Raw genomic sequence first — 23,343 nt, 5'->3', positions numbered from 1 at the left:
ACTTTAACATTTTTTACTAGCATTTCACTGAGAAGTAACTCCTATAATGAGCAGTTCCACCAGGTGTTTGCTAATTGCTGCAGGCTAGTCTGAAGGAGCGGAGTGGGGGAGTCGAGGGTCGGAGCTGCTCTTCCTATTCCAAAAACTGGCAATAAATGGATATATCTCATTCATAAATTGACCTGGAGAAAAAGCTAATGCAAGTGTCACAATCAGAATGATAAAATGGAGACAGATGAATTTCAGTTCTATTTATTTTGTTGGTCACAGCACCAAACACACATCTTTATAGGAAATTACGTACAAATGGTATCAGGTAAGCACCTAACAATGAAAGCAAAGGGTTTGTCTGTTTTCTGTTTAACATGTAAACCTCTACAGTAGTGCAGCAGAAGATGTAGCTTCATAGTAAACACAAAAGGAACATTGTTTCCAGCTTAAAGGTTCTTCAGTGCATCCATTCCTGGAGTGTCCTTCCAGTTGGGAGGCCAGGTGTTCTTGACGCTGGGTCTGTCCTTCACAGTGTTGTGGTAAGCTGCCAGTTTAGGGAAGTGCTCCTCATTCAAGCTGCAGGTAAATTAAAAAGAAAAAGGATTTAATGTCACCATTTCCTTCCGCTCCTTTTTCTTTCATTCATTTTGAAGTGATTTGGAATGATTTTGCCCGCTTACCCAAAGCGGAAGAGAAAAGCGATCACTGGGAAGACGATGACATCGGCCAGAGAAAAGCTCTTTCCTGCAAGGTAAGGACCCGTTGCCTAGAAGAACACAAAGCAACATGTTTTTAATTGTATACCTTTACATCACTTATATCTTGACAGTCAAGACATGAGGACTAACACCGCAGCCAGTGCTGGTCTGTGTGTCTTGACATATGTAACCCAATCACAGCTAGGTGGAAACAACCAGTCAGAGCAGTTTTTTAGTAAAAACAAGGAGGCGTGTCAGGAGTAGTTGTGTTCTTTTAAGAGTCCCGAGACTAGCAATGACAGAGAGTCAAATAAAAAGAATATCTTGTTCTTTTTTGCATATGAGTTTCTAATAAGGCATTCCAGTCTTAACCTTACCAAAAGAAAAAAAAGAAATTGCAGGACGTATTGCTTACCTGCATGTACCCCTCCCAGAGTTTGATCTCGTCCTTCAGTTGCCCGGCGAACCTCTGCTTGGCAGAGTCGTGCCTCTCTCCCTCGGGGACGAAGCGGTCGTAGAAGAGGGATTGTCCTGATGGGAGAAAAAACACGCAATCAGCAAGAGCGACTTCCTGGTGTGGCAAACATCAACCCCCATGATTGCTGCCATTTCCTTCTGTGCAACATAGATCGGGATCGGTCAGGAGTGTCACGGAAGGAGACGAGGAAAAGGGGCAAAGGCGTTCCGTGCACCTCCTTGTCACTTGTCTGTTATTTCCTTGCCCTGCGACCCTGTGAAATGGGGTCAAACATCTTGTGGCTTCATCTGTGCACGCCAGCTATCATGTGATCCTCTGTGGGATTAACATTATGATTCTGACGTGACCTCATTTGCTCAAACAAGGTGTGTGTTTTGTTTTGAACAAGTCGGGTTCTCATGAGAAAAGAGGGAACATCTGATGTAACGCCACTCCCTCCTGAGGAGGCCCACTGAAGACGTGACAACTCTCAGTGGTTTTAAGGTTGCAGGCACGGTGCTTGACGTTGCCATGTGTAACTTGGTGCAAAAGTCCCACAAGGTGGATCTCAGGGTGTCAGAGTAATGTAGTTATCCTTATCCTTAAATGTGCGATAAAAGTGAAATACTTTGAATTCCTTGAGCATCAAAGCGAGCTTACTTATTTTGTCGAAGAGCGATAGGCCCTCAAACATGCGCTGGTACATCAGTGCAAGTTCGGCTTTGTTTTCGGGGGTCAGCTTGTTTCCTTGGCCCTTGAACTGCTCCTGTTGTCGGAGACACAAGGAGAAAAAAAAGCATAAGTTATGAGCAACAAGTTATGAAGGAGGCTCTGGTTTCAGCTCCCTCTGTGGTGTAGGGTGTCTCTTTGTCTGCAAGATACCGCTGAATGCAACGGGAAAAGCGTCCCTCCCCCTTCTTCCCTCTTGTTAACTCTTTGGAGGCATATGGCTGCATAAAACTTTAACTAGGTTCTCACCTCCAGGTATATGCAAGCGCCGTAGGACTCGTTCAGGGTGATGTTTCCGTGTTTGAAGGCAGGAAGCTTCAAGACAGAGAGCATAATGTTTAAAATCAGAGAACTTTCTGCAGACCAGCACTCTACGTATTAGTGAGTGCATCAAAAAAAAAGTTTTTATTACAATTTCTGTGTCGCAGAATTGAATGACAAGAACCTACCTGACCCCTGGGATTGATGGCGAGCACGTCCTTCCCCTTGTGCTCCCCCTTCTCAAAGGACAGCTGTTTGCTGTTGTAGCCCTGCAGGCCCTTCTCCTCCAGGGCGATCATGACCCTCCAGCAGGGAGGAGAGCCGGGGCCCCACAGCAGAGTCATGTCCTTGGCCATTGTTTCAGGGTGAGAGGTCGTTTCCCAGCAGCGAGATGAGAGAGAGAGCGTGAGGAGTGAGGAGTGAGTCTGGAAGTCTCCCCACGCCTGTTTTTATAACAGCCTCCAGCCTTCCACGACCGGATTGGTGGACCTGAGTCCCATCCCATGTTTGTGATATCACCAAAGATAAGTGACTCGAGGCAGTTAAGATAGCCAACAATACGTTTAAACACATTGAACTGCTTTACTTTGCGACCCTAGAGAACAGGGTGTTGCAGCCAAAGTCCATTTTCATTTCATTTTTACTATGTCTGGGAATGTGGGTTATTGCTCCAGTTGATTGTACCGAGGTTGCTTCCGATGGCATGCAAGGAGGAGGGGAATGCTCTTGGTTTGAGCTGCAGATCTTTATTTCTTCTGATTAACCCTTATGGGGAAAAAAAGATTTAAAAGCAAACGATCAACAAGTGAAATTGCATGCATGGACTGTATGCTGACAAAAAACTTGCAGAAATAATAATGGCTGGATTTTATTTTTTATGTTTTTCTCCCAGGGTGCAGTTGGTTTTCCTGCTGCAGGGGTGTATCCTCCTGAAACAAGACCGGACTACTTACTAGACTTTTGAAAACTCATTGTGACTCAGCACTTTTCATTCACTCCTGCACAAACCAAACAGAAAGAACCCAGCCTGGGCCACAACCACATTCCTTCTGTGTGCTACAGCGATAAAACATAGCAGTTAGATTTTATCATGTAAAATTGTCGTGACAGTCTGCACACTGGGGTAAAATGCAACATGTTTTTAGTAGTAGAGATTATGTAGTGTAAAAAAGTTAAAATATAGTGAAAAAAAATTAGCAGAAACCCAAACACTTTCTAAAACTTTTACAACAAAATGAGTTAAATTCTAATTCGTTGTCACAGAGCGAATCTGGTTTTTACTCCGGTGTTCAAAAGTAAGGTTGAGTTTGTGTTTAGAGATTAACACATTGTCAAAATGGTGGGAAAGAAAGGGGGTGGGGGGAGTCACTTTTGTTTCTATTCTGTACCAGTGAAAAGTAAATGTTTTCCCTGCAGTTAAACTGCAGAGAGAGGTTGACAAATATTTGATTTAAAGTTTGGGTCTTTAAGTCTGTTTTGTGCTCAAACGTTGACATTCTTCTTGAGCTCGAGTTCATTTTCATATTTAATGCTTGATGCTTATTTCTGTCATGTACGTACTTCAGATCCATATCTCACAGTGAAAATAATCTACATGCTTCTAAGTTTGACTACAGCTTCAGCATTATTGCTGAGCTTGCAAAAATGTAAATCATTTTCCCAACACAGAAACTTCCTCTACTGTCTGTCTAACATTTAACACCCTCCAAAAACTCCTTTTGGTGGACCCGACTGGCAACAGAGACGCAGATGTTTCCAGCCCTTGTGTTTACAAATGGGGTCCAACCGACCCCACGCCCACATCACTCGTATCAGTTGCTTCAGTCCTCGCACGCACAAGGGCTAGAAGACTCTCGCCAAATGAAATGAAAACAAACAGAAGCTTGTTTCATCCCCTAGTTTACGAGCCACAGAAAACAACGTGTGAGGATTCTCGAAATGTGACTTCCTGGAAAGAAGGAAAATAAATAAAGGCAAAATCACAAGAAAAACAAGTGATTTGTGAGGAATTATTTCATTGGCGCATTCTTCCCCCTCTCTCATCTCACATTTCTCTCTCTCTCTCATCACTAGGAGATAAATAGTGTATCTGTGCCTTCATCACTATGCTGGCTCCGGCCTAACAAGCCCTCTTGAGTATTTTGCTGTGCATGCATGACAATGCTCTTTTTTCTTTGTTTTCATTTTCGCTTGCACGACGACGCAAAAACATTTTTCTCTTGCGCGAACACACCCCGCCGAGGTGAGCAGGTTGAAGCATACGTGGGTCTTTTGTAAAAGCTCCAGACAAAGGAAAAACAGAATGGCTCTTTTTTTTCAGCCTTTTGTAAAGTCCATCTATCATTTATTGTCCATGTTTGTTAACTGCAAGTTTGATTATTTGATGTGAGATTGAAGGCTTTTATCGTTCTGCGTGCAAAGGGCAGCCATAAACAGGCAGAGGCTGTTTTGTGCACCTCCCTGTATAAATAGAGGATGAATGGATGGATGAGTAGAGGTCATAATGTTCTCCTGTCACACAGAAAGCTTTGGTGCTATACACACTTTAACCACTGTGTTTATCAAAGTTTTAGATTCAATTTTTATTTTATTAATGAGGCTTTTATTGTAGAGTATCACCAAGGCAGAGAGAGGCCCTGAACAGAAATTGCCCACTTGCGTAAGCAATTTTTTTTTTCTGCATTTAATACTTTGTTTCCACTTTATTAGTTAGCTAATGTTCAATTAATTTTTTTTTTCCCCTGGTAAATTACATCAGTTTCTGACCCAAATTACAAAAAGACTGATTTTAATTTTCCTTCTTTTAATGACCTTTCAAGGCAAATCAGTGCAGTATTATAGGAAAATGAGCTGTGTGTGTGTGTGTGTGTGTGTGTGTGTGTGTGTGTGTGTGTGTGTGTGTGTGTGTGTGTGTGTGTGTGTGCGTGTGTGTGTGTGTGTGTGTGGTGTGAAAAAAACTACCAGACAGAGACGGCTGCAGTACTGCGGCACAGTTTATATTCACCCTCACACCTGATTATGTGGAGAAAAGTGAGACTCGCACATTAACTGCATGGACCTCTAATGTAAATTATTCTTCTGGCACAGAATTGTGACCTCTGTTGGCTTCAGAGTAACAATGCTGGTCAGAACTGGAGCAGAAAATGCTCACCACAGAGCATTTTTAATTTGTCCCATCGGGCATCACTCTTATTTCTCCTCTCGAAATAGATTCCCCCTGTGACCTAGTGCGTCATGTCGTTATCATGTCGTTATTCTTTGGCATTGTTTGACTGTTTATTTATTTATTTATTTTATCTATTTCCCCCCTATTTATCATATCTCGTCGTCCTGTAGACAAAAATCTGCATTACTATCGTGAGTTAGCTGCTCTGCCTATCTGAACGGAAAGGTTGTAAAAAATAATTGACCTGTGCTCTTTAAGTTGTAAAATGCAATAAGATAAAAAAAAAAAAAAAAGTACTTAGAAGTAATTATAGTAGATAGGCTCAATTCTAACCCTAATAAATTAACTGCAAATAGCCCCTCTGTTAATTTTCAAACTATGATGGCTTTCTTTTGTTTGTGTACAAACAAAAGTTGGACAACATGCCATCGAAGACAGCAAAAATATTTTTTTAAAGTGACCCAGAATGGCTTGTAGCAAATGTCATCCAAAAAGACTCAATTGTGCAAAGTCATTGACACCACACGAGATTTGCGCAGGTCAGTTTAGTTTCCTGCACAAGCATTCATATGATGAAGCACAGAAGCCATGCTGTCTAGGATGACACCCACTCTGCAACCTGTCTGACCAGAAATACGACAGTTTCTCGCACGCGACAGTCGCTGGGAGCTCCTTCCTGCACTCCTGCTGTTTTTGTTTGTTTTTTTGCCTCTAGATGGACCAGCTTACCCATTTGATTTTTTGGGAAATATTAAAATCAGTGTTATGACTTTAAATCACATCATCTTTGCAAATATTGATTCATACAGAAAAAAAAAAAAGAGATTTGGTGTGTCCCCTCTCCCCGTTATTTACCACAGCAATAAAAACATATATTAATACAAAAATGTAGACTTAATGAAAAGAATTTTTCAATACTCGCTTAAAGGTTGTTTTGATCCTCCTGGGAACGCATGTTAACACATCAGTCTAAATATTTCTATTGAGGCGATTGGTATAAAATTCCCACCAGATGTCAGCAACAACCTAAGTAATCAGCACATTAAAAAAATATAAATTAATGCAAATTTGTCCATAAATTAACCAATAAAGTGGAACGGTATAGAAAATAAGTAACAAACGCATGAAGAAAAAGACGTGGAAAAATCAAAGAAAGTGAAGAAACCAGTCGATTTTGTTATTTAGAAATATTCCTGCGGCTACGTGAAAGCAATATCAGCTGGTTTAATATTAACTGAAGGCCTATAAAAAGGTTTCTCATTACCAAAGTATTGCACATAGAGTGGTGTGATAGTAAAGCAAATAGATCTTCACAAAAATAAAGCCTCGCTGTTTTTAAACATTCTCATGGCAGTGGTTACAGCTGAATTTCTGATATTCTGAATGCTGGAGCGGATGGAGTCACAGTCTGGCAGTGAAGAGATCACCATCTCACCAGAAACCAGGAAATAACAGGTGCAGGCACTCCCATGAAAACACAAAGTGATGCACAAACACTGGCCAAGAAAAGAAAAAAAAGCTACAGCTTGTTAAATGTTTGCTGCAGAAGATTTGGAAAAGTCAGTGAAATACTAAGAGGATTTCATTTAGTGCATTTGCAGTCATACTGACCTGGAGACATTATAGTTTTATAGCAGCTGACAATTTCTTTGAAAAATCTGTCTGTCTGTCTAGCTAGCTTTGTATCCAGCTACCTATCTGGCTAGCTGGCTTTGTATCTACCTAGCAAGCGTTATATCTTGCTAGCTTTATATCTAGCTAGCTGGACAGCTGACTAGCTAGCTACATATCTACCTAGCAAGCTTTAAATCTAGCTAGCAAGCATTATAGCTACCTGTTAGTCGTTGTGCTTGTATTATTCTTATAATAAAAGCACAAATTGTGATTTATTTTAACACCAATCATCCCTTTTAGAATGCAGACCGTCTTAAGAAAATGTTCTATCATGTCTGCACCTGCTGTCTAGAAGGCATTTTTGCTGTTATCCTCCAAAAACTACCAGACCTGCACCACAATAGAATCTGTGGTAGTGATGTCGGATGGATTACTTCAGATTTATTTCAAAGAAATCCAAATAGCACACTCATTAGAAAAGTTCACACATGTTTATTATAATGAATATCCCATCATGTTGCTACTCTGTTACAAGATTGTCGAAACAGCTGCAATTTCTGAGGGGAGGGAGGTATGTCATTACAAAAAATATGTAAAATGATACTTTTAGGGGCCTGACTGAAATATTTCTTTGTCAGACGTCAGTCAGGGTGTCTTGTCCCTTGGTGTTCTCCAGCCAATGGGGAGGCCAGCTGGCCTTGATGCTGGGCCTCTCCCTCAGCAGAGCGTAGTACTCTCCCAGTCTGGGGTAGCGCTTTTCAGACAACCTACAGAAAAAAAAAAAAAAAGCAGCAAACTCTTTAAACTGAACATCTTTCGATTAACTGCTTAAACATTATACGAAAGAAGAGCTAAATGTGAACTTCACTTGTTTCTCTCACTCACCCAAATCTGAAAAGAGTGGCAACGGTTGGAAAAATGACAACGTCTGCCAGTGTGAAATGCTTCCCTGCCAGGTTAGAGCCAGAACCCGTCTAGAAAAGACAGAAGAGAGTTGTGCAGCAGATGAGAATATGTCACGGATTCTTCAGATAGTTTGTGCTTTTGAGCTTCGTTCACACACCTTGTGCAGGTAGCCCTCCCAGAGTTTGAGCTCCGCGCTCAGAGCCTCTTTGTGTCTCTTCACAGCTGAGGCGAGCCTCTCGCCTTCGGGGACGTAGTATTCATAGAAAATAACTGCAGCTGGAAAGATGAAAAATATGCTGATTTTCCAAATAAACACCTTGGGCTTAAAAAAAAAAAAGACTGTTATCTTAGAAATGGTAGCATTTTAAAGTATGGCATGGGATTTCAATTTGGAAATTACCTTAGCAAAAAAAAAAAAAAAAAGTTTGAAACCAACTTATTCTGAGTTATACTTTATAAGAGTTATCTACTACAGGATAATAATACATTTCTGACAACTCTTTATTCAAAACAATCCTGAACTATAAGTAGGGAGATATATGGCTGTTCTGAGACTTTAGCTGATTCTCCCTTGTGGTGCCTGCATAGTTACAACAAAATGATGCAACAGAAACTGAAGCAACACCAAAGAACAGCTTTTATATTTAGAAGAAGAGAAGCTGGCAAAAAATGTTCTAGCTGTGGTACATAGGTGAAAAATACAGCTGAGACTCATTGTTTTTTTTCTGTTTTCTGTTTTACAAGCTAGCATTAGCACTAGCAGCTAGCTGCTACAAGAAACTAAAAAAATCAGCAATTTCTCAACTCTTTATCCTGCAGATAAAGAGTTGTGTGGAGAGTGTGTTCAGCAGCTTCAGAACCAAGGGTGAAACCTATAAAAAGATTTAGGCAAATGCTTAATTCTGACTGGTTTTCTTACTCAGTTTGTCGTAGAAAGTGAGGCCCTCAAACATGCGTTGGTACATCAGCGCTTGTTCCTCAGTGCTCTCTGGGATCAGTTTCGTTCCTTGAGACTTAAACTGGCTCTGGCAAAAACGGAGAAAAAATAGCATATGTCATATTAAATACTCACCATGTTGAGTTGTCCTCAGTCAGTGTACACATCTGCGTTTGTTTAAGATTCAAGCTTTAGTTGGCGAAGCGGCTCCCTCACCTCCAGGTAAAAACAGGCTGCGTAGGATTCGTTGACAATCACGTCTCCATGTTTAAAAGACGGCACCTAAAAGAAGAATAAAAAAAAAAAAAAGAAATTCGGATTATTAAAGGATTTACTAAAGTGAAGCTAATGGTTAATAATAAGAAATCTTTTTTTTCAATGTCGGTTCATTTTCAAATAAAAAAACAGAATTCATATTTATATATAGGAATATTTATTGATAACTTAAGCTATACATTTTCAGCTTGTTACAAAGAACATAAGGTAGCCGTTGTTGTTGTAGTTGTTGTTAATTTTATTGCCGAGTGCTTTTACACGGACATACCGGTTAAACACGTTGGGCAACACTCATAAACATTAGTAAGATGTGATTTTATGGCAGGTTCGGCCTTTTAGTTTAAGCTAGCGGCAGCACAAGTACACTACTGCTCCGCCGTTCGTTTTCTTCTTCTACACATTAATTCACGTACCAACACAAAAAAACTATAGAGCCCCCTAGTGGAATTGGAGTAGTGAATCCAACACAGCTTATTTACTTTTAACTTTACTCACATACAATATTTATGCCAACCTCTGCTAGTCAGTTTTCTTGACTTTAGACCATTATTTCTACCTTTTTTCTTCTTTTAGTTCATACAGTGCAGTGAAAAATAACTTTTTATTGATATCTGATGTTCTGCTTTTCTTGCCACAATTAAATCTTTCAACTCATTAATTTCAGACAAAAATACAGTTTCAAAATAAAAAAAGCTATTCAAGCCAACTTTACTGTATGTAGAAAACTGACTTTTGGAAAAATATTTTGTGGTGTGAATAAACAAAGTGTAACTTTGCAGAAGGTAAAATTGATCAATTTTCTTTCTTTGTTGGCAAACAAATTCAATTTATTCATTATTTGACCTCACGGTATAAAATGTTGATTTAGAATAAACTTAGAACTGAAAGTGCTAAAGCTAGTAATTCATCCGTTATTCAGGAAAACGACCGTCAAGAACTACTCTCTGCTGAATCCTTAACACACTGTCATGTGACCTTCCAGCTGCATATAAAGACATCTACTACATCTTGTTCAGGAGTGTACTTTTCTCCCTACCTGACCCCTTGGATTGATATTAAACACTTCCTGAGACTTGATCTCCTCTTTGTCGAAGGACAGCAGTCTGCTGTTGTAGCCCTGCAGCTTCTTCTCTTCCAGGGCGATCATGACCCTCCAGCAGGGCGGCGAGCCAGAGCCCCACAGCAGAGTCATGTTCTTGGCCATAGTTTCAGAGAGAGCTGAACGGAGCTGTGACAGTAAGTGCTCTGTCCAGAGGAGTTTGTTTCTTACAATCTACTACTGGATTGGAGGGTTTGAAAACGTCTCATCCAAGCGTCAAAGACGACAGACGCAAACCAAACTTGTAAACGGATAAACAAACCCCTCCGTTCGTTAGGTCAAACGATCGTGTTCGCCCGACGCCTTTTCTTGAAGTTCTTTGATGTCGGGTGAACTTTGAACAAAAACCCAGAGATGAAAGCCAGCAATAAAAGTTTATTGTTGCATACGCATGTGACAAAAATCACTCTGTTGTAGCCACACGATAAAATTATTATTACCGCTCAGTAGCTTGCCATCATAGGGTTATCTAAACAACAGGTTATTTTCTATGGCTGAATGACTAAAGTCAATATTGTAAAAAAAAAAAAAAAAAAAAAGAAAATAGAACAATATTCTAGCATAAACGCACAACTTAATGGCTAAAAAAGACAAAGTTAGTGACGTGAACTTTCCAGCTTGAATTTGAGTTTACAAAGTGAAAATTTATTTGGCAAGTGGTGCAAAAGTCCGGAGAACAGTGTCTTGGGAGACCTACCTGACCAGCACCCTACCCAGGAGTTTAAAAGTTTATACTGTGTGAAATGTGGTAACAGTGAAAGGAAGCAGCTGAAAGTCTCACTTATCTAAATAAACAGTCTTTGCTGTAGTTGTGAGGGTTTAGCTGAATCAAAGTGTTATTTCAAGGAAGTTCTCTCTCATCATGCAAAGGCCATTAGCCATTTTTCTTACAATGTGCCATTTGGACCTGAAAGTAACTTTAAGCTAATGCAGTGTCTGAATGGTAGGGAAGTCACCAGGTTAAACATTTTGAGAATTTATTGCCCATACAAGTAACATACAGCGCCTGTTATTTTGCAATCTCTTACCTCACTGTCATCAAGCTCTCAATCTGGAGAAAAAGTCAAGTAAAATATTTGAAGCCTGCTTTAGTAACTTGGGTTATTAACCATAGAGTGGCCACATTTACTTCAGGATTCACCTGAGCTGATGGAGAAACTGAAGTAAAAGTCAGTTTGGAGTTGCTCCTGTCGGTTTTTTTTTTTTTTTGCTCATCTATGTCCTTTATATGCAAGATCTAGCATCTACCCGAACCTGATAAGAACATGCATCTGTAGAACATCTGCTTTCTGTTTCACAGACACACATTTTGATCTGTTTTTTTTTTTTAAAAAGGCTGTTTTGAAAGGACTTGTTCTGCTTTAAAAACCTATGGAAAGGCCAGTTCCTGCTATTCTTGCACACCAAAAGTTGCACATCAACTGGCAACCAGTTGTGCCACACTTGCCAAATCCATCCGACATCATTTGAAATAACCGGAATTGACCAAGTACGGTGAAGGCTTTTTCTCTTTACTATACATTTTCTCTATACATTAATTAAAAATATATATATACATCTGATCTGTAAAGCAAGTTTGCAATTTATTGTGTAAATTTCCACTTCAAAATGCCAGACATTTTCAAACTCACCCATCTGCATTTTTGAGATGGAACCATTTAACCCTGGAATGAGTTAAGTTCCACTAACCATAAGACAATGCAGACATTGGGGCTGGTGATCATCTTCAGCATCCCTATGAGATGGTGGTGGCAGCATTATGTTATGGGGATGTTTGGTTATAACAATTTGGGACATGGATGTAAAATAAAAAGTGGAAAAGAAAAAAAAAGTGAATTGGTGTGAATACTTGCTGGATACACTGTAGATTCTTTAATGATTTTACACAAATAACTTTGTGTAAAAATTTAATTTAATTTTAAAACTTAAAATATTCTTAGACATGATGGTTCCGTCAATCTATTTTAATAAACTAGTAAACATCATGTTCAATCAGAGGCTAACGGGCAAAAAACAAACCAGGGAATACCCAAAAACATGATGCCAGTTTATCTAAACGTGCAGGATATGATGTCATGTTTTACAGTGAGAAAAGACTCGTTCAATGGAGGCGACACACACTCACATTTTAATGAGATAAACACTGACCTACATACAGCACACAGCTGGGTCTCAGATGGTCTGAGAGCTGGACATGAAATGCAAAATTATGCAAAGGACGCAATTTTTAAAGGACTGATTTATGCAAAGTCATTGCAGCATGTGACATTCGAGCCACCTTTGGGAAGTGCAAACCAGTTTCTGACAATGATTTTCAAATGATAAAACCTGATAACATGGATCTTCTGCAACAGGACATTTTTATCTCTTGTAGTCATACTTTGAACGCCTTTAAACACACCGACTTTATTTGACCTATTCCACAATCATGGCCCCAATGTTTTTTTATAGTGCAACATTTCTTTGGCTAGCCTCTAGCCTCTAGTTGTTGTGTAGAAAACTTGAAGCAGAACTAACTTGTGGGAAGAAGGAAACTGTTAGACACTTGGCTACACGTTTTTTTCTATGCAGAAGTGAGAACAGATTGTTAGAGATGCAGCTTTAGTGGAAGGAGATCAACAAACGGCACCAGCATCCTGAGCAGAAACTAAAATCATCTTCTGTCGAAAAAAACAACAGTTCAGAAGACGCCATCTTTGAAACTTTTTGACCTTTCAGAAAACAAAATCTGACTCTTGTGTTAGTCATTGTTGATTACCAGAGGATCTGATTTACAGCTGAACTACAAGGCTTCTTGTGTGTGACCGGACCCGGTCCGGCTCAGATGTCCTTCAGGGTGTCTTGTCCCTTGGGGTTCTCCAGCCAATGAGGAGGCCAGCTGGCCTTGATGCTGGGCCTCTCCTTCATCAGAGCGTGGTACGCTCCCAGTTTGGGGTAACGCTCAGCAGAGAGCCTGCAGATCAAACGGAGAGAGACGAGAAAAACATTGAGTCGTATTATTTTCATTTGATTTTTATTTAATTTAAATTTTTGTGTCAAGGTCGTCGTAAAAAGTGAAGTTTGACACATGCACACAAGGCTGCAGGGCAAAGAGATTCGTTGCTATAACAACTAACTGACAACGCCAGAAATGCATCAGGGTTCAACAACAAGAAACGCCCAAACATTTCCCACACGAAGTTCAGAACATTCAATCCGTTACAGTATTATGTTGTCAGGCCTGATGTTTATTTTGCGATTATTAATAACCGATTGCTGCGGTGGCAGATTAGCTAATTTAAACACCTGCTCTACTGACCTTTTTTTTAACTGAACCGAAACACCAAATTCCACAGCACATCTACATGTCAATGTTGTCATAGTCAAGTTAGCATAGTTAATTCTCCCTCCCTTGCTATTTTTTGTTATAATAAATATATTATTTATTATATCTGTTATCTAGTTGTCGTAGTTTGAAAACTAGTAGCAAGGCACTGCGTCCCTTTTTCCTTCATGTGTTATGTGTACATTTAAGAGTTAGTGCAACATGTTGACAACTAAAACCAATGGTAGTCATCGTTGTTGAGCAGTTTTTCTCCCTCCAGGAGCGAGCTGGGGGCGGGATCTTGCAACAGAAAAGTAAGTTAGGATTTTGGGCCAATATTTATATCAGATATCAACTCTGCTGTTATGACAGCATTTACCAATATTTAACTTGATCAGATTTTTTATTTGATAACTCAATCGTCAGCATAAAATCAATAATTTACTAAAATCATCGTTTACCGCAGCCCTAGAGTCATAACTGAAGTTTACAAGCTAGGGAAAAAAAAAAAAAAAAAAAAAAAAAAACGGAGAACAAAAGAAGGAATGTTGCTTGTTCTTACCCAAATCTGAAGGCAGTAGCAACAGTTGGAAAAACAACCACGTCTGTCATTGTGAAAGCCTTTCCTGCCAGGTAAGAACCGGAGCCCAGCTACAGAAGGAGGAGTGGAGAGAACAAAGAGCCAGTTAGAGAGCAGCAGAACTCGTTTAGCTGCTTTACGTTGGTTGAGTCGTTCCCCAGACCTTCTCCAGGTAACCCTCCCAGAGTTTGAGCTCAGTGACCAGGGTCTCCTTGTTTCTCTTCAGAGCCGACTCCAGCCGCTCCCCTTCGGGAACGTAGTAGTCGTAGAAGATGACCGCACCTGGAAGGAGGAGAAATTAGCGGGTTTTGATCCGTTAGACGGGCTCGTGACCACGTCCGTAACGAGCGTTTGCCCACTTCTACGGAACGACCCCGACTGATGTTCATCCTACCCAGTTTATCGTAGAGCGAGAGGCCCTCAAACATCCGCTGGTACATCAGCGCTTGCTCCTCGGGTCCGTCTGGGATCAGCTTGGTTCCCTGGGATTTAAAGCGACTCTGCAAAACAAAATAATCGTGATTTTTATTTTATTTTTTCTCCCCTCGTCGCATGTAATTGTGTAGATTGCTGCTTGCAGACTGGCTTCCTCACCTCGAGGTAAAAGCAGGCTGCATAGGATTCATTAACAATAATATCTCCGTGTTTGAATGATGGAACCTGGAGGAAAATAAAGAAATAACACGAGAAAAGAAAATAGAAGGATTACAACTGTTTGCTTTTCACAGAATTTGAGCGAGGTGCAGCTACACTTATCTTACTTGAAGGGTTATGGGTTGAACATATTTACAGAAAAAGTTTATTTATATTTAAAGCATTTTTTAAAAATTTTGTACAGTTTTTGTTTAATTACTGCTCTGAGTGTGTTCTTTCAGCAGATGGCTTTTTTTTTAGTCTGTGCACTCCAGTTAATGATTAATTCGTTCCTGAATTTTTTTAGATTATTTCAATAATCAATTAATTCAGTTAATCATTTCAGCCTTAGTTTGGACTTTGACTGCACCATTGAAGTTTTTCTTAAGCCATTCTTATTTTGTTGCAATTATAAACACAGTGCCATTGTATAAAGCAAGTTGAAAAAAAATAAAAGCTTACAATGATCGTTAGGGCTTGAAACAAAACATTATTTCATAATGTAGTTCCTAGGTGTGCTTTTGAGAAAGTATTCAAACTGAATTTCTTCACATTACACACCAATAGTCTCTGTTGTGTAAAAAAGAGGATTATTAGAAAGCTTTATGCACACTTCTAAAGCAACAGAAAATAAAGGATTCTGCACATTTCTTAATTTCTATATACAATGGAACCACTTGAAAAGTTTAATCGGTTCTACTGAAACCTTTTCTGACAAGTTCTTTTGGAAATTTGACTAACTTAAAACATTATAAGCCTTTCCTGCAACAAGTTGTTCTGTAATGTGTAAAATTTACTTGTGAATATTACGGTATAAAAGAAAAACTATATCCAAGCTGAGGATTCACTGCTATTAAGTGGGTGAACTGTGTGCGACTTGGCTGAAGTGGCAGACAGGCCTTTATTCACCGCAGTGAAGTTAGTTTCAAGTTGGATATTCGATATTCGAGCTCCGCGGAGTGAGCGGCGTTTACCTCAAGGTTGATACGATTTCGGAACGCTACTCTCGGCCAGCGGTTCTCTATCGCTCCCGGCCGCAGCGCCCGAAGGTTCACTTAGGGACTATCAACAAATTACTGAACCTAACATTCCTGTCAAAGAAATATAATGTTTTCTTCAATAGCTTCCAGGTCATTTGACCTAATGACTCAAAATCACTTTGAAATAATTATACTAGTCCCTTTAATTGAGGCACAGACATTTGATTTCCATTTTAAATAATTTTCCATTTTTAATTAATTTTTTTCATCAAAATTGAGGGTTTTTCTTCAATAGCTTCCAGGTCATGTGACCTAATGACTCAAAATCACTTTGAAATAATTATACTAGTCCCTTTAATTGAGGCACAGACATTTGATTTCCATTTTAAATAATTTTCCATTTTTAATTAATTTTTTTCATCAAAATTGAGGGTTTTTATTCAATAGCTTCCAGGTCATGTGACCTAATGACTCAAAATCACTTTGAAATAATTATAATAGTCCCTATAGATGAGGCACAGACATTTGTTTTCCATTTTAAATCATTTTCCATTTTTAATGAATTTTTTTCATCAAAATTGAGTGTTTTTCTTCAATAGCTTCCAGGTCATGTGACCTAATGACTCAAAATCACTTTGAAATAATTATACTAGTCTCTTTAGATGAGGCACAGTCATTTGATTTCCATTTTAAATCATTTTCCATTTTTTATGAATTTTTTTCATCAAAATTGAGGGTTTTTCTTCAATAGCTTCCAGGTCATGTGACCTAATGACTCAAAATCACTTTGAAATAATTATACTAGTCCCTTTAATTGAGGCACAGACATTTGATTTCCATTTTAAACAATTTTCCATTTTTAATTAATTTTTTTCATCAAAATTGAGGGTTTTTATTCAATAGCTTCCAGGTCATGTGACCTAATTACTCAAAATCACTTTGAAATAATTATAATAGTCCCTATAGATGAGGCACAGACATTTGTTTTCCATTTTAAATCATTTTCCATTTTTAATTAATTTTTTTCATCAAAATTGAGGGTTTTTCTTCAATAGCTTCCAGGTCATGTGACCTAATGACTCAAAATCACTTTGAAATAATTATACTAGTCCCTTTAATTGAGGCACAGACATTTGATTTCCATTTTAAATCATTTTCCATTTTTAATTAATTTTTTTCATCAAAATTGAGGGTTTTTCTTCAATAGCTTCCAGGTCATGTGACCTAATGACTCAAAATCACTTTGAAATAATTCTACTAGTCCCTTTAGATGAGGCACAGTCATTTGTTTTCCATTTTAAATCATTTTCCATTTTTAATTAATTTTTTTCATCAAAATTGAGGGTTTTTCTTCAATAGCTTCCAGGTCATGTGACCTAATGACACAAAATCACTTTGAAATAATTATACTAGTCCCTTTAATTGAGGCACAGACATTTGATTTCCATTTTAAATAATTTTCCATTTTTAATTAATTTTTTTCATCAAAATTGAGGGTTTTTCTTCAATAGCTTCCAGGTCATGTGACCTAATGACTCAAAATCACTTTGAAATAATTCTACTAGTCTCTTTAGATGAGGCACAGTCATTTGATTTCCATTTTAAATCATTTTCCATTTTTTATGAATTTTTTTCATCAAAATTGAGGGTTTTTCTTCAATAGCTTCCAGGTCATGTGACCTAATGACTCAAAATCACTTTGAAATAATTCTACTAGTCCCTTTAATTGAGGCACAGACATTTGATTTCCATTTTAAATAATTTTCCATTTTTAATTAATTTTTTTCATCAAAATTGAGGGTTTTTCTTCAATAGCTTCCAGGTCATGTGACCTAATGACTCAAAATCACTTTGAAATAATTATAATAGTTCCTATAGATGAGGCACAGACATTTATATTCGATTTGAGTCCTTTTTATAATTTGTAGGTATTTTTATATTAGCTTCTATGTCATCAATCAGTCAATCCAATTTTATTTGTACAGCACATTTCAGCAGCAAGGCATTTCAAAGTGCTTTATATAATAAAAACATGAAAACACAGAGTCATGCAACATAGAATCAACAATCAAAACATTACATTAAGTTAAGAGCTGTCATTAAATTCGTAATTGATTACGTTTTAAATACAGCTCTAAACAGCTGGGTTTTTAGTCGAGATTTAAAGGCTCTCAGTGTTTCAGCTGTTTTACAGTTTTCTGGAAGCTTGTTCCAAATTTGTGGTGCATAGAAACTGAATGCTGCTTCTCCTCGTTTGGTTCTGGTTCTGGATGCAGAGCAGAACCAGAACCAGAAGACCTGAGGGGTCTGGAAGATTGATACAACAGCAGATCTTTAATGTATTGTGGTACTAAACCTTTCAGTGATTTATAAACTAACAGCAGTATTTTTCTATTCTAGTCTATGAGCTACAGGGAGTCATTGTAGGGACTTTAATACTGGTGTTATGTGATCTATGTTCCTGGTTTTAGTGAGAACCCGAGCAGGAGTTCTCACTAAACTTTCACCCAATTACTCTAAATCAGTGTGAAATTGTTTTAGTAGACTGGAGCAATGAGGTACGCTCATTTTTAATTCATTTTGACCCATTTTATTATTTTTTAGGCAATTTTATATTTAAAATATATATTTCCTATTTTCTCTTCACCTCCATAGGCTGCCACCTTATCATGATGAAAGTGTTTGAGTGTTGAAGTGACTCTAGGAGTTATGCTGTCAGGGGCTTCATACCCCTTGTAGGGTCACCCAATGCTAGAGGTGATGAACCAGACAAAGAGCAGCCCAAAGACCCTTTATAAAGAGCACAATCAATGGATACAGTGTCCCCTCACCTGGACGCAGGTCACCAGGGCTCCACCCTGGAGCCGGGCCTGGAGTTGGTGCTCCGTGGCAGCATCTGGTGCTAAAACACATGGAGTCTGGCCAGGCTCAGCCCACAGTGGATTCACCTTCCCATGGGCTCACCAACTGTGGGCTAGAAGGGCTGGGTGCAATGTGGGATGTTAGAAGGCCGAGGGAGGGGCCCTTGGCCATCTGACCCTGGGTGGTAGACTTTTCATGGGCATCACCTCTCTGGTGGGAGCCTGAGCTGGTGTGTGAGGTTGAGAGGTTCTGACTAGAAATAGTCTCATCTCATCGCATGACCCGAGATGAGAGCCATGCACTAATTAATGGAACATTAATAAACAATCTGATATGTAGTGAGATAATGTAATGTTTCAGTTGTTGGCTGTGTTTCTATGACTTTGTATTTTTGTGTTTTTATGGTGTAAAGCTCTTTGAAATGCCTTGTTGTTGAAATGTGATATATAAATAAAATTTGATTAGATTTTTGGATTTGGGTGTTTTCTGTCCGAGGCCACGTTCTGCACAACTGGGGTTCTGAAGGGATCCATTTTGGTGGCCTTGGGATCACACCTCTGCTTTTGGCAGATGATGTGGCCCTACTGGCTTCATCAGGTCGTGATCTACAGCTTTACTGGAGCAGGATGCAGATGAGGAGGATCAGTACCTCCAGATCCAAGGCCATGGTCATGGAAAAGGGTAGAGCGCCTTATTTGGGTCAGGGAAGATTGTCCTGACCCAAGTGGAGGCGTTTAAACATCTTAGGATCTTGTTCACTGTTGGAGTTCATTCATTTCTGTCTCTGTTCTCCACCCATGTCCATTAACCAGTTTCAGGACCCGACCAGAACCACTCATCGTAAATGACCTTGAGAAATAATGAGATTTGGTTATATATAAAAACAAACTTTAATGCTAAAAGATGATCCAGTTCCACAAGCCATACTTATCATCCAAATTGAACTTCATGCTTCATATGTTATAATCACCGTCCAGCGTTGGGCCAAGTGAGGCAAAGATTGTAGCAAGTTTAGCTTTTTATTCATCTCTGCAATCTGGACCCTCCCTAAACGGTACTCTAATCAGTTTCAGTCTGTTTACATGTCAGCAGTCACTTATAAACATGGTTATGTATGCTGCAGCGTGTTAAGAGGGTAAAAGAGATGGAGGAAAATACAGAATCCATAACATCAAGAATGAGGGCAAAATGGACAGGAGATCAATAGAAGGATTGGTGCAGTAAAGTGGTCGCTATGCCGATCTGTCGTGGTGAAGAGAGCTGGATCGAAAAGCAAAGGTCTCGATTTGCCAGTCGATCTATGTCCCTACCTTCATCTATGGCATAGGCTTAAAGGTATTGACTGAAAGAACAAAATCACAAACTAACGGCCAAAATTAGTTTTTTCCATAAGGTGTCTGGGCTCTCCCTTAGTGATAGGATGAGAAGCTCAGTCATCCAGGAGGGACTGAGAGTAGAGCTGCTGATTTTTCACTTCGAGAGGAGCCAGCTTGAGGTGGGTCAGGCATCAGATTAGGATGCTTCCTTGACACCTCCCTAGTGAGGTCTTTTGGGCACGTCCCACCAGGAGGAGGCCCCGGGGAGACCCAGGACACGCTGGAGGGACGATGTTTCTCCAGCGTGGACGAGCGTTCCAGCTCCTCCAGGGATTCCCCTGGAGGAGCTGGAACAAGTGGCTGGGGAGACGGAAGTCTGGGCCTCTGCTGACCCCGCAACCTGACTGCAGACAAGGGGAAGATGATTGATTGATTTTTCTTCAATAGCTTATGGGTCATAAGACCCATAAGTTAATTGGGTCTTATTAACTCAAAATCAATGTGAAATTATTCTACTAGACAGGATAGGTGGTGCAAACTCATTTTTATTCCATTTAGCCCTTTTTATTCCTTTTCAGTTGGTCACATGAAATTTAAGATATTAAACACCAATCATATTTTTTAATTTGTAAATTTAAATGATGTAAAAAATGGATAAAGATCTAAAATGGGGAAAAATGAGGGTGCCTCATCTCTAATGATTAGTACAACGATTTCAAAGTGGTTTTGAATCAATAGAACACATGTCTTGAAAGCTATTGCAAAAACATACTCAATTTTGACAAATGAAATTGCTAAAACATAAAAAAAATGTTAAAATAGGAAACAAATGACTGTGCCTCATCTATACAGGATAAAAGAACAATTTCAAACTGGTTCTGGGTCAATAGGTCACAATACCTGGAAGCTATTGAATTAAAATACTAAATATTGACAAAACAAATTGCTAAAAAAATGTAAAAAAGTTAAAATGGAAAACAAATGTCTGTGCCTCATCTATAGGGACTATTATAATTATTTCAAAGTGATTTTGAGTCATTAGGTCACATGACCTGGAAGCTATTGAAGAAAAACCCTCAATTTTGACGAAAAAAATTCATAAAAAATGGAAAATGATTTAAAATGGAAATCAAATGTCTGTGCCTCAATTAAAGGGACTAGTATAATTATTTCAAAGTGATTTTGAGTCAATAGGTCACATGACCTGGAAGCTATTGAAGAAAAACCCTCAATTTTGATGAAAAAAATTCCTAAAAAATGGAAAATGATTTAAAATGGAAATCAAATGTCTGTGCCTCATCTAAAGAGACTAGTATAATTATTTCAAAGTGATTTTGAGTCAATAGGTCACATGACCTGAAAGCTATTGAAGAAAAATCCTCAATTTTGATGAAAAAAATTCCTAAAAAATGGAAAATGATTTAAAATGGAAAACAAATGTCTGTGCCTCATCTATAGGGACTATTATAATTATTTCAAAGTGATTTTGAGTCATTAGGTCACATGACCTGGAAGCTATTGAAGAAAAACCCTCAATTTTGATGAAAAAAATTAATTAAAAATGGAAAATGGCTAAAAATGGAAAACAAATGTCTGTGCCTCATCTATAGGGACTATTATAATTATTTCAAAGTGATTTTGAGTCAATAGGTCACATGACCTGGAAGCTATTGAAGAAAAACCCTCAATTTTGATGAAAAAAATTAATTAAAAATGGAAAATTATTTAAAATGGAAATCAAATGTCTGTGCCTCAATTAAAGGGACTAGTATAATTATTTCAAAGTGATTTTGAGTCATTAGGTCACATGACCTGGAAGCTATTGAAGAAAAACCCTCAATTTTGACGAAAAAAATTCATAAAAAATGGAAAATGATTTAAAATGGAAATCAAATGTCTGTGCCTCAATTAAAGGGACTAGTATAATTATTTCAAAGTGATTTTGAGTCATTAGGTCACATGACCTGGAAGCTATTGAAGAAAAACACTCAATTTTGATGAAAAAAATTAATTAAAAATGGAAAATTATTTAAAATGGAAAAGAAATGACTGTGCCTCATCTAAAGAGACTAGTAGAATTATTTCAAAGTGATTTTGAGTCATTAGGTCACATGACCTGGAAGCTATTGAAGAAAAACCCTCAATTTTGATGAAAAAAATTTATTAAAAATGGAAAATGATTTAAAATGGAAATCAAATGTCTGTGCCTCATCTATAGGGACTATTATAATTATTTCAAAGTGATTTTGAGTCATTAGGTCACATGACCTGGGAGCTATTGAAGAAAAACCCTCAATTTTGATGAAAAAAATTAATTAAAAATGGAAAATGATTTAAAATGGAAAACAAATGACTGTGCCTCATCTAAAGAGACTAGTAGAATTATTTCAAAGTGATTTTGAGTCAATAGGTCACATGACCTGGAAGCTATTGAAGAAAAACCCTCAATTTTGATGAAAAAAATTCCTAAAAAATGGAAAATGATTTAAAATGGAAATCAAATGTCTGTGCCTCATCTAAAGAGACTAGTATAATTATTTCAAAGTGATTTTGAGTCATTAGGTCAAATGACCTGGAAGCTATTGAAGAAAACATTATATTTCTTTGACAGGAATGTTAGGTTCAGTAATTTGTTGATAGTCCCTAAGTGAACCTTCGGGCGCTGCGGCCGGGAGCGATAGAGAACCGCTGGCCGAGAGTAGCGTTCCGAAATCGGATCAACTTTCAGCTAAACGTCGGTTACTCCGCGGAGCTCGGGCCGGGAGCGGTGGAGAACCGCTGGCCGACATTAGCGTTCATAAATCGGATCAACCTTGAGGTAAACGCCGCTCACTCCGCGGAGCTCGAATATCGAATATCCAACTTGAAACTAACTTCACTGCGGTCCTTTATTCAGGGTTATGAAACAATCAGAACCGTTATTATGCAAGAGGCCTGACATGCAGCTGAGCTAAAAGGAGGCGTTTAAATGCTCTAGTAAATTTAATGCAGCTGGGTGTGACTAACACAGTCCTGTAACTAATCAAATAATCACATCCTTAGATTTTTATCCCGGACTTTTACTTTAAAACCAAAGCACTGGAGATGAGTGGTTCGGCTTTTTTATTATTATTATTATTTTTATTTTAATGCAATCAAGGCAGAGTGATTCGGGAACATTAGTCTGCAAATATCTGTTTCAGTGCAGGATTACTTTGCAGAAACTTCAACCTACCTGCCCCCTGGGATTAATATCGAGCACTTGTTGGGACTTGTGCTCCATTTTGTCGAAGGACAGCAGTACGCTGTTGTAGCCCTGCAGCTTCTTCTCCTCCAGGGCGATCATGACTCTCCAGCAGGGAGGCGAGCCGGAGCCCCACAGCAGAGTCATGTCCTGGGCCATGATTTCAGGTTCAAGAGCTTCAAAGTCACGCTTTCGACAAGCTTTAGCAGCAGTCTGCCTGTGCACCACACGCACTGAGGTGGAATTCTTCTTCTGTCTTCGATTTTTACGCTCACGGGTGAGGGGGGAAAAGTGCATTTCTGTTGCCACCC

General features: G+C 38.7%; 3 protein-coding genes across 3 annotated transcripts; all 3 read right to left on the bottom strand.

Moving 5' to 3' along the window:
• Positions 1-236: 236 nt before the first annotated feature.
• LOC106923145 (glutathione S-transferase A-like) lies at positions 237-2,575 on the bottom strand. The gene is made up of 6 exons (XM_014996038.2): positions 2,325-2,575; positions 2,125-2,190; positions 1,807-1,912; positions 1,105-1,220; positions 672-757; positions 237-567 (listed from the first exon to the last, which is right to left on the bottom strand). Exons 1-6 carry the CDS (start codon positions 2,490-2,492, stop codon positions 438-440), a joined length of 672 nt encoding a protein of 223 aa, XP_014851524.2. The 5' UTR covers positions 2,493-2,575; the 3' UTR covers positions 237-437.
• A 4,813-nt stretch (positions 2,576-7,388) lies between these two features.
• LOC106923141 (glutathione S-transferase A-like) lies at positions 7,389-12,089 on the bottom strand. Its single transcript, XM_014996032.2, has 6 exons — positions 10,072-12,089; positions 8,976-9,041; positions 8,742-8,847; positions 7,980-8,098; positions 7,802-7,890; positions 7,389-7,683 (listed from the first exon to the last, which is right to left on the bottom strand). The coding sequence occupies exons 1-6, from the start codon at positions 10,237-10,239 to the stop codon at positions 7,551-7,553; spliced, it is 681 nt and encodes a 226-aa protein (XP_014851518.1). The 5' UTR covers positions 10,240-12,089; the 3' UTR covers positions 7,389-7,550.
• A 150-nt stretch (positions 12,090-12,239) lies between these two features.
• On the bottom strand, positions 12,240-23,323 carry LOC106923139 (glutathione S-transferase A-like). The gene is made up of 6 exons (XM_014996030.2): positions 23,024-23,323; positions 14,613-14,678; positions 14,413-14,518; positions 14,182-14,300; positions 14,001-14,089; positions 12,240-13,087 (listed from the first exon to the last, which is right to left on the bottom strand). Exons 1-6 carry the CDS (start codon positions 23,189-23,191, stop codon positions 12,955-12,957), a joined length of 681 nt encoding a protein of 226 aa, XP_014851516.2. The 5' UTR covers positions 23,192-23,323; the 3' UTR covers positions 12,240-12,954.
• Positions 23,324-23,343: the final 20 nt, after the last annotated feature.

The sequence above is a fragment of the Poecilia mexicana genome, unplaced genomic scaffold (assembly GCF_051168715.1).
Source record: "Poecilia mexicana isolate PSO_F unplaced genomic scaffold, ASM5116871v1 scaffold_11, whole genome shotgun sequence".
Classification (NCBI taxonomy): domain Eukaryota; kingdom Metazoa; phylum Chordata; class Actinopteri; order Cyprinodontiformes; family Poeciliidae; genus Poecilia; species Poecilia mexicana.
Note: the sequence above shows the minus strand (reverse complement) of the source record. Positions and strands in the feature narration are given on the sequence as shown.

What these genes read in the sequence shown, in the direction of transcription:
- LOC106923145 (XM_014996038.2), bottom strand. Translation starts at nt 2,492, where the DNA reads ATGGCCAAGGACATGACTCTGCTGTGGGGCCCCGGCTCTCCTCCCTGC. An exon ending in CCATCAATCCCAGGGGTCAG is followed by an intron (nt 2,191 to 2,324) that starts GTAGGTTCTTGT and finishes TCTGTCTTGAAG; the next exon opens with CTTCCTGCCTTCAAACACGG. An exon ending in ATCGCTCTTCGACAAAATAA is followed by an intron (nt 1,221 to 1,806) that starts GTAAGCTCGCTT and finishes TTCTCCCATCAG; the next exon opens with GACAATCCCTCTTCTACGAC.
- LOC106923141 (XM_014996032.2), bottom strand. Translation starts at nt 10,239, where the DNA reads ATGGCCAAGAACATGACTCTGCTGTGGGGCTCTGGCTCGCCGCCCTGC. An exon ending in ATATCAATCCAAGGGGTCAG is followed by an intron (nt 9,042 to 10,071) that starts GTAGGGAGAAAA and finishes TTCTTCTTTTAG; the next exon opens with GTGCCGTCTTTTAAACATGG. An exon ending in GGGAGGGCTACCTGCACAAG is followed by an intron (nt 7,891 to 7,979) that starts GTGTGTGAACGA and finishes TGTCTTTTCTAG; the next exon opens with ACGGGTTCTGGCTCTAACCT.
- LOC106923139 (XM_014996030.2), bottom strand. Translation starts at nt 23,191, where the DNA reads ATGGCCCAGGACATGACTCTGCTGTGGGGCTCCGGCTCGCCTCCCTGC. An exon ending in CAGCCTGCTTTTACCTCGAG is followed by an intron (nt 14,519 to 14,612) that starts GTGAGGAAGCCA and finishes TTTGTTTTGCAG; the next exon opens with AGTCGCTTTAAATCCCAGGG. An exon ending in GCTACTGCCTTCAGATTTGG is followed by an intron (nt 13,088 to 14,000) that starts GTAAGAACAAGC and finishes TTTGATCTGCAG; the next exon opens with GCTCTCTGCTGAGCGTTACC.